We start from the raw sequence: 10,235 nt of genomic DNA on the forward strand, positions 1-10,235 counted from the left end.
ATGTTTGCTCATTCGGAGATTACCTTTGCTATCATACAAATCCTATACTTTTCTAGCACATATCAGGATTATTAAATATTAATGTGAAATCTTTGGTTTCCAGATTAAAAAATAGTGCCCTTCTAAAATCAAACCAAAATGTGTTTAGTAACAAGATGACAAGTTGTTCACTCCCAGAGCTTATTCAGATTTTCACCAAAGAACCTTGATTATTAACCATGAAAAAGGGCAACATTATGAATATTGGTTGAAAGAGAGTATTAGATTGCAGAGGGGATGATTATGACATATCTTTCTTAGCTCAGCCTAATATTTAAAAAATTTAAGTATGTACCAAAATTCCAGACCAAAATTACCCGAGCAAAATCATAATATTGTGGCCTAATCATTTAAGCTAAAGCCTAGGCTATTAGCCTATCAAAGGTGGCCTAGTAGGACCTATCCCTATAAAGGTTATGGGCCTATTCTCTTACTGGCCTAATCATTTGTGACTTCATTGCTTTAAAGTTTAGATCAATCCCCAGTGGCCTAGGCCCCTTGAGTGAGTCGCGCCTATAAAGCGAGTCATATTTTTAGGGTTTTAGGAGGAAGAGGACATAGGATGTCGACGAACACTTTTACAGTTTTTCTTATGAGCTAAAAATGTCTTCTTTTCTTCATCTTCTTGTGATCATTTTTGACTTATTGACCATTCTTTTCCATTAAATTTGATTCTATTTTGGATTAAAGATTGCCTCTATTTAGGTTGATAGAGTTAAGGCTAGGATGACCGATTACATTTCTCAATTCTAATTTGGATATTGTGTAAAGGACTAATTCCACAGCAAAATTGTTTGCTTTGTAATGATTGTGTTTGTGTGTGTCTAAGCCTCCTCTTTATTTCTTTCAATTCAAAATTTTTGCTAGTGTTACATTTTGATGATTATAGAATTAGGTTCTCCTTGATTGTTCATATTACCAATTTAGAGATCCTATATTCTATAACCAAGAAGAAGTGTTTTTATAGTGATTAATTTTACTACAAGATTAAATGAAACAGAACTGCAACTTTAAAAGAAAAAAGATAGTTGTAAGAAGAATTATACGAGTTCCAATCTGTATTAGTGATGGGAATCTATTTTTTTTTCTTCAATTAAGTTGGGCTCCTCCCTAATCTCACATGCAAAAAATTTTATTGTGTAATTTATGGGAAATTCAAAGGATTATATAGTGCTATATGGTTATATTTACTTTCATGATTTGTTCAACTATCCGACACCACACAAGAAGGAAATCTTTGAGTTTTAGTTACTCTACTTGGCACCTTGAAAGAATGATTATCTTCCTTGGTCTAGGTTGATTCAATCTAATGATGGTCTTAACATCTATAAGTTTTCTATTGTCACCGCTAACACCATTGATTTGACTATCTTTGCCTTCAGTTACTGGCTCTTCTTACTATTTCCTAATTTCAACTTATAAATGTTATTCTTTCTTTGTTGCAGCCAATTATCTCCCTTATCATAGTAGCATTGTCTCAAATGTGGTTGAAGGAACAACCTGTATGGTTGCCAAAGCTTCGACCTCATAATACAAGTGTTAATATTGTGGAGGACCTAGGAGACGTTAGCATATTCACTGTTATCGATGAACCCATCACATTCAAAGATCTTTGGCGTGCGTCGTTTACCCAGTGTATGCTCCCCCTATATTTTTTCCATGGTTGTCTTTATGAGGGGAATTATTATTGAGGTTGATAAAAGAGCTATCTTAAAAAAACTAATTTTAACAGGATACTTGAACTGTGTTTGGTGTTTCACCTGCTTGGCTATCTTAGAGGATTGTTACAATTTGTTGCTTTTAATTTTGGTGACAAGAATTTCAAGGATTGGATAATGGCCTCTAACTATAACTGGTCGCTCTTACTTGAAATGAATTTGTACCACGTTATGGTCATGTTGAAGTCAAAAAATAATACTTTATTGTTAATCCAAACAAGCCTAATACCGTTTTATATCATCATGAAAATTATGATTCAAAATTGTTAGACATTCAAGTATATATCTAGAAAAATTGATGATTCCAGTCATTATTTGACACATCAATTTATTCATCTATAAAAGCATGGCTCTTAAGTTCATTCTATGATAAATGTTTGAAATCCAGAAGTAACGACCCATAAGAACTGGAGTACTCTATCTTCTAAATTGTAAAACTTAAAAATTGGTTATAAGGCAATAACTGTTTGTTCCTACCCTTCTTAAAGCACTTCGGATGCCCTTGCTAGTGATTTATCTTTACCTTTGGCCATAATCATCAAGGCTCTTTTTTGTAAAGCTAGTAAGCATGACTCCTCTGCTCTTATACATATTATTATTCTTAGTTGGGAATTAGCTTCAATCTTAAAAAGTACAATTCAAAGTTTGATTCAGCTAGTGTGAAACTAACTGCAATGGGCATTGGTTCTCTCAATAAAACCCGTATCATGGTAAATGAGTAATTTCTTTTTGCCGACCTTTCTTTTCAATATCTGCCATTAATTCACTATTGATGTTCTCAAAATGCTTGAACTATGAGAATTAGATGCAATGGCATGAAATTCATATGACACATTAGAATTAGGAACTAGGTTTGAGAGGTTAGATGATCTTTAATTGTTTATTCCATATCTTAGCTTCTGTTAAGAAATTTAAATTAACAACTTCTATTATAGCTTCCTGCTTATACTTGAAGACAACAAGATTTTAAGGCTACTGGAAATAACATGTTAACTAATTTATTTGTGGTCTTATATCCAACTTGGTAGATATTTGTGATAGGATGGTATCAAATGATGGTATTTATATTTTATTGGAGTGATCTTTGAGCTAGGGTCATGTACTAACGCTTAGTCAAATGCATTTTAGTCAAAATTCTTATCATTCAACGATTCAAGCTTACCCCATCTCAATTATACGAGTGTTCCCTCTTTAATAGTAGTCAGGCGTAGAATTTAGATGTAGATAATTAAACATCTTTTATCTAATCCCATCTTAATTCTGTTAGACTGAGAGACCTTCTTCTTAAGTGACAATTTCTATAGTTAATGTCAAACTGATATTCTTCCAATGACTATATATCCTATGCTTAGTTACCATTCCTAATGGATTGTCTTTATGTGGATCCCAAGTATAAGGTGCCATGCATATAGCATATTGAATCCTCACCTGTTAGGACTCGTCTTTCATTTAGTGAATCTAGAGCTCGCCAAATCTTAGGCAGGCTAAACTTGATGTTGATGGTTTAGTCAACTAAAATGGTGTAACTGTTTGTGGAAAACTTATCAGAGATGACAAGGGTAATTGAATCAAGGGATTCTCCAAAACTTTTAATTATTAACCCAGCATGGCAACTGAGCTCATAGAGATTTTGGAATGACTTCAACATTTGTTGAAATGCTGAGATTCCTAGAGTTGTATTTTCTCTGATTCTATGGAGGCTCTGTGCCTCATTGAGTGTAACTTTAATCATAGCCTATCATTTCACAGCAATTATTAGGAACATAAGAAATCTCACCATGAGGAACTAGGAGATCACTTTTGATTATATCTACAGAGAAGCTAATCGATGAGCCGATCTTCTAGCCCATAAGGCTTCAAGAAAGCATTTTGACATTACCTTATTTGACAATCCGACCACAGATTGTAGAAGCCTTATGCTTCTAACATGACTTTAGCTTAATCTCCTTGCATGATTTTCATTGTGGCCTTGTATTAAAAAAAAGAAGAAGACACCTACATTTATATACATACATAGAGAGAGAGAGAGAGAGAGAGAGAGAGAGAGAGAGAGCTAAACTATAAGACTAATCATTAGTAAAGCAATTATATTGCTTGCTCAGCAAAATTGAAATACATTATACTTGATAAATTAAAATTTTAAATAGAAGAAGGCTATGTTTAGATTACCTTTCAACTGAGATTGTGATAGCTCAAACCTCAGTTGAGAGGTAAAATGCTTATTGTTTCATCTGAAATCTTATTTGGAAGAAGAAAAAAATTGAATGAGCGTTTAGCCTCCAACGAGTATTATTCTTAAAGCTAGATTTTGGAGCTTTTTAACTGGCGTTAGATTTCTTTCTTCCTTATCCTCTCACCCACCCTTTACCCTTTACTTTGTCTTCACTTCAAGCACGCGCCAATTGTTGCCTCCAGCGCCTTCTCGTGGACGTCATTCTACCATTATTATCCACGGAGGTTGAGGGTTCTGGATTGAGATCAAATAGCTAACAAAGAGCTAACAGATGGAGTCATATGCGGGTAAATCATGAGTGATTGACGAAGATTGAGATCAATGAAGATTGACAACTGGAGAGGCGCCACAGGGGATGGCAGGAGTAAATGTTGCTGCTTGTGGGAGGGTGGAGGAGATGCTGCAATGGTAAAAGGAGGCAATAAGTAGCGAATTGATGGTGAATTGGTAGAGTGATAATAGTGTCTAGGGTTTCTACATAAAGGTTAATAAATTTAACAAAAAAATAATTATCACTCCCTCTATTAAAAAATATAAGATATTTTTTGAGGAGTTAAATGTTTAAAAATATAAGGCATTTTTAGTCTTTTGAGTTGTAATTATTATCTTTTTTAAAAAAGTACCCTTATTAATAGCGACTTTATATTTATTATAGGGTATTTAATAAGAATAAATATAAAAAAATAGGGTTAGTTTAAAAGTAGGTAATTATTCTATTGAGAGGTGAGATTTGGTAAAAAAATACCTTATATTTTTTAACAGAGGAAATATATATCAAAATAAGTAATTTTAATATTAAAAAAATGATTTCAACAAATCACCCCCCATTTTAATAAAAAAATGTAAATAATATTACATTTTATGTCAATTTAAATATTTTTTGATAAAATAAATAAAAATAGTGTACATAATGAAATTAAAATATCTTTTTTGGGCTAGCAAATTAAAATACCTTGATTAAATACATAAATTAAATACCTTGATTTAGATTGAATTTTAGATTTTAAATATCATATTTAAAATTTTTATATTTAAAATCTACCTAAATTATTAAGGTTGATGCATTTTATTTGTGATAGAATTAGAAATTAACTGATAGATCATATAAATTAAATATTTTATAATTTATAAATTTATTTTAGCTTTTTATAATTGAATATTTAATATTTTTTACTTATTAATTATAATTTAAATTTAATATTTTTTTTTATTTATTAATTTGTCAAAAATAAATAAATAATTTATATTTAGTTTTATTATTAAACATTTCAATTGATTTTTAAATCAAATTATGAAAATAAATTATAATTTATTTAACTAACTTTAAAAAAATATTTATATATAAATTATATTATATATTTTTTTTAACCTCAGATGAATTTTAACTTTAACTGTAAATTATTTAATTCAAACATACAAAATAAAAAAGCTGCCAGCTAATAACACATTAATAAATAATAATAAAAATTAACTCAACGAAGACAAAAAGGTGTGGTGATACTCCGTCCAGCCATCGGAGGTCGATGTTGGCCGAGAAAGTTGTTGTCCACAAGTCTAGATCCGTCTTCCTACAAAATTTTTGGGATATGGGTATTGCGGGAGGGCCTCACGATCACGCCCCTTGGCTCCTTGATACAACTTACCGAAGCTCTGGAGGTTACCATATTTCAATCCGACATGGTTTCAACATTTTCTCAAAATTTAGTTTCTCCGCGACCCCCGGCTCGACCCCTCGTGCCTTCTGGATTCTTTCTCCCTTGCTTCACTACTGCAACTCCTAGTTTTCACGCACCCACTTGTTTCTCTAACCTAAGAGGTCCCGCTGTTGTCGGCGGAAAAGCGCGTCTAGTTGCGAGAGCTTCAGCTTCGACCTTGCCATACAGTCCAAACATTGCAGAGGATCTAGGTGATATCACCATTTTCACTGCAGGTGGTGAGCCCGTGATGTTCAAAGATCTCTGGGATCAGAATGAGGTCGGTATCTTTAACCCAATCTCTGCTTCCTCTATATGTTCTGTTAATCTAACATTTGGTTGTTTGGATTATCGGCGCGGATTTGTTATTAAAAAAATTGGATTTTGAAATAGTTACTTTCTTGATTGAATTCTGCCAAGTAAGGTTTGGTTTGTGTGTGAAACTATCAACACCATGTTCGTTATAGATGATTATGCAACGTAGACGAAATCTGCCAAAAACTTGTTATTTTTCATTTAGGCGGACCTTCCCGAAATTCAATATTGAGTTGGGATGCTAGCCATTAACCATCAAATTTATGCGGTGAAAATTCATGTTGAGGTCTTAAAATAATAAAAAGGCTAATACGAAAAGCACATTATAGCTTTGGAAATCAAAATATGCATCCGGCAAATTTGATTGTTCTCATTATTAACATTCATTAGTTTATTCATATACCAAAGCTTTGCAATCACCTTCAATTCATGATAAAAGTTTCTAAACCAGAATCAGCAGCTGACTGGAGAATGCTCTCTTCTAAATGTTGTGACCCAAATATCTGTTATTGTGCTATACCTTTTTCATGCCCACTCTTAAATTCTGACTAGGGACTAGCTGTTGTGGCCCTCCTAAGGCACTTTGGATGCGTTTGCTGGTAACTGATCTTCACCTTTGGCCATCATCAAGTCTTGTTTCTGTGAAGCTATTTATTACGACTTTTCTCCCCTTGTGCTTGTTCTTAGTTGGGAATTAGCTTCAACCCTGAAGGAATACAAATCAAGGTTCGATTCAGTTGGTGTGAAACTAATTGCAGTTGGTGTTGGCACTCCTAATAAAGCTCGTATACTTGCTGAGCGAGTAATTTCTTTCTCTTAATCTGTCATGGCGATGTATTCCTGGCAATAATACATGCTTTAAGAAGAAAAAGACTATCTTTTTTAATTCTGGACTTGTGATTTTGTCCCTTTTCCATGAGTTGCTGAAATTATGATTGACTTTGCTCCTTTAAAGGATTCATTGGTGTTCTGAACGTACTTGAACTATGAAAACCGTGGACAACAATGAATTTAAGAGTCCATCATCATTCATCACTTCTTTTAGAATTTAGGATTGGATTTGAGAATTAATAATAAGTCGCATCCTAACTTATTGCATTTCCTGATAGTTTTTTTCTTATTAAAATAACAGCTTGCATTTCATTTTCCTGTTTATTGTTGAAGTCTAAAAATGATTTCTCGTGGCTATAAATTTCGTCCCTGATTATTTTAGCGTTGGCATCAGAACAAGGTAGGTGTTGGTGATAGGCTAGTATCCATGGAGATTTTTGTCTTGTTAGGTGTTCTTTAAGCACCATGCTTGCCAATATAGTTTTCAATTTCTTGCTATGGACATGTTCATCCCCAAAACTGTTATTTTCTTATTGACCTTAATATTCTATGTTCAGTTACCATTTCCAATGGATTGTCTATATGCAGATCCTGAGCGCAAGGTAATGCGTGTGGCACTCTAAACATTCATCTGTAGGATTTGACTTTCAATGAATTTTTATTGCGATAAAAGCTTGTTTCTTCCAGGCATATAATGTTTTGGACCTATACTATGGAGTTGGTCGTACATTCCTCAACCCTGCCAGTGTAAAAACTTCAGACATCCGTGAAGTATATCATTTAAAGAGATTGTTGGATTGTTGTCTAATGCATGTATCTTTCCACCATAACGTTGATATTTCAGGCAAAGGTGTTCTCAAGATATGATAGTTTTCAGAAAGCATTAAAAAACTATACGATTGAAGCCACCCCAGATGATACAAGTGGTGTCTTACAACAGGTTTGTTGATATTTGTATTTTAGGAAAGGACTAGAACAAATTCAGCTGTGTTCTTGATTTGCTGTAATTTTGTTATGTCATGTCAGGGGGGAATGTTAGTATTCAAAGGAAGGCAGCTGTTGTATGCGAGGAAGGATGAAGGGACGGGGGACCATGCCCCTTTGGATGATATTTTTGAAGTCTGCTGTAATACTCCTCCTGCATAATCACTAACCCAATTCTGTAGAACAGGGATGCTTTCTTCTTGCAACTTTTGATTGTCACATAAATAACCCGATGAAGTCTAGGGGGTTAAAAGATTTAAGATAGTAATATTCCTGAACGTTTACGTGGACCTAGCATTCAGGTTTAAAATTTGACATTTTCTATTCCTAATTGCTGGAAATAACCGAGAACGAGTCTGAGAGTGTCTGCACCTTATAATTCTTTCGGTTAGAGATCGAGCCTGTTATGAACTTGAAAGAATTGGCGCCTGGTGACTTCTTAAATGTGCTCAAATAGCCGACTCCATGCAACTGGGCTGTGCCGGAGGCGTCATCACTTGAGGAGCATTTGTCCAGATTTTAAAATTTTATTTTTATATTTATTATAAAAAATTATAAAATTTTAATATATCTAATTTATCAGATTGCATATGGATAATTAAATTTAATATTAATTTTTTTAATAAACCGGACTCGTGCCAGAGAGGGGGGAGGGGAGTTGTGTTAAATTTCAAAGTTGTAATGAGCCTCTGATTTTTGTTTTTTAATAAGCCAAATGGGCCTCCGATTTTTCCCATATCAAGAGTTTGCCATTTTTTTGGATGAGAATTTCAGTTAAGAATCAAGAAACACACTTAATTTTAGGTGAGCTTAAAAATATTTTAAAATTTTAATTCAGTTTAAAGGAAAAAAGTTAAAAAAATTTTGACAGTAAGAAGATCAAAATAATCTTTATGTATTATGTAAAATCATTAATTGTTAATTTTTTTGTTATATTTGTTAATTTATTAATATTATTTATAAATTATATTAGTGTGTTAGACAATTAGTAATATTTATTGTTCATTTTTTAATTTTATATGTTAATTTATTAATATCAATTGTAAATTATAAAATTTGTTAATAATTTACAATTAATGTTTGTAAATTATAGGGCCTGTCAGTTATTTATAATCGATATTAGTAAATTAACAAGTAAAGTTAATAATTTAATAATTGGTATTGTTGCATTAAAAAATTAGTGTTGGGTTTTATATAATTATTGATATGTGAACTCATGTAATTTGTAACTCATACTCATAAATTAATAAATAAATTAAAAAAATTAATAATTAATAATTTTGTATGACAAGTGAAAGATATTTTAATATTTTATTATTAATTTTTTTATTTTTTTAAATTGAATTAAAATTTTAAAATTTTTTAAACTCATCTGAAATTAAATCTTCCTTGCTCCTTAACTAAAATTTTTTCTGCTTTTTCTTTTTATCCCTTGGCCAGATGAGTTTGCCAATTTTCACACGTCAAGAATTGGGTCCCGTGTATTTATTTATTCTCTGATATGGTTCAAGTCCTGATGTGTCTCTGTTTCTGACATCTAGTTCAGGAAATTGTGACGTTAAAGTAAAATGAAATGTTGGTGCGAAGACAAAATTATTTCCCACAGTAATGCGGACTCGCGGAGTCTCGGGCTCAATTTATATTATCATTTGTAATGGCTCACCTCATTGAATTGGTGATCTCGCATGATCGTCAAGAGTTTAACCAGAGTTGAAACAGACCGTTAACTAAAAAGTGAAGCCTGAATTTCGTCATTCCTAGATTCGATTATTTTACCAAGAATATTAGTGTATATCTGCGGGAGGAGAAGGAGCATGTGCTAATACATTTTCTTTTCACTAGATTAATTTTTTAAAAAAATTAATAGAAAGGGTTAGTACATATTATTATTCACCAACAAATAGCCGTTTGATTTTAACAATAATCTATTTATAATTAATAATAAGACAGTAGGACGTTTAATAAGTAAAATAAGTGAAGTTTTAAAACCTTCAATTTATAATTGTACACGTCAAATTAACAAGCAACATTCGTAAAATAACAACAATTCATTTGAAATTAGCAAAAATTTATTATAATTTTAACAAGTTAGAAAAAATGATAGGAAGGGTTTAGTCATTCACTGACAAGTATCTGTTTAATTTTGACAATAATTTATTTGTGATTGACAATAAGACATTGGGATGTTTAACAAGTAAAATCAATGAAGTTTTGAAGTCCCCAATTTATAATTGTCCATGTCAGATTAATAAGCAACATTTATAAAATAACAACAATTCATTTAAAATTAATAAAAATCTATCATGATTTTAACAAGTTAGAAAAAATGATAGAAAGGGTTTAGTCGTTCACTGACAAGTATTTGTTTGATTTTGATAATAACTTATTTGTGATTGACAACAAAATATTAGAACATTTAAC

General features: G+C 31.9%; 1 protein-coding gene and 1 non-coding gene across 2 annotated transcripts; both read left to right on the forward strand.

Moving 5' to 3' along the window:
* The first annotated feature begins 757 nt into the window (after positions 1–757).
* LOC129284705 (small nucleolar RNA snoR126) lies at positions 758–872 on the forward strand. Its single transcript, XR_008586946.1, has one exon. It is a non-coding gene; the product is annotated as a small nucleolar RNA snoR126 (small nucleolar RNA).
* Positions 873–5,519: 4,647 nt separating this feature from the next.
* LOC129321307 (thioredoxin-like protein AAED1, chloroplastic) lies at positions 5,520–8,145 on the forward strand. The gene is made up of 7 exons (XM_054967027.1): positions 5,520–5,964; positions 6,552–6,598; positions 6,687–6,801; positions 7,388–7,432; positions 7,518–7,577; positions 7,675–7,770; positions 7,857–8,145. Exons 1-7 carry the CDS (start codon positions 5,668–5,670, stop codon positions 7,974–7,976), a joined length of 780 nt encoding a protein of 259 aa, XP_054823002.1. The 5' UTR covers positions 5,520–5,667; the 3' UTR covers positions 7,977–8,145.
* The last annotated feature ends 2,090 nt before the right edge of the window (positions 8,146–10,235 follow it).

This window comes from Prosopis cineraria, unplaced genomic scaffold (assembly GCF_029017545.1).
Source record: "Prosopis cineraria cultivar Desert tree isolate PC_DT_omini unplaced genomic scaffold, ASM2901754v1 PC10, whole genome shotgun sequence".
Taxonomy (NCBI): domain Eukaryota; kingdom Viridiplantae; phylum Streptophyta; class Magnoliopsida; order Fabales; family Fabaceae; genus Prosopis; species Prosopis cineraria.

What these genes read in the sequence shown, in the direction of transcription:
- LOC129321307 (XM_054967027.1), top strand. Translation starts at nt 5,668, where the DNA reads ATGGTTTCAACATTTTCTCAAAATTTAGTTTCTCCGCGACCCCCGGCT. An exon ending in CACTTTGGATGCGTTTGCTG is followed by an intron (nt 6,599 to 6,686) that starts GTAACTGATCTT and finishes GCTTGTTCTTAG; the next exon opens with TTGGGAATTAGCTTCAACCC. An exon ending in CAAGTGGTGTCTTACAACAG is followed by an intron (nt 7,771 to 7,856) that starts GTTTGTTGATAT and finishes ATGTCATGTCAG; the next exon opens with GGGGGAATGTTAGTATTCAA.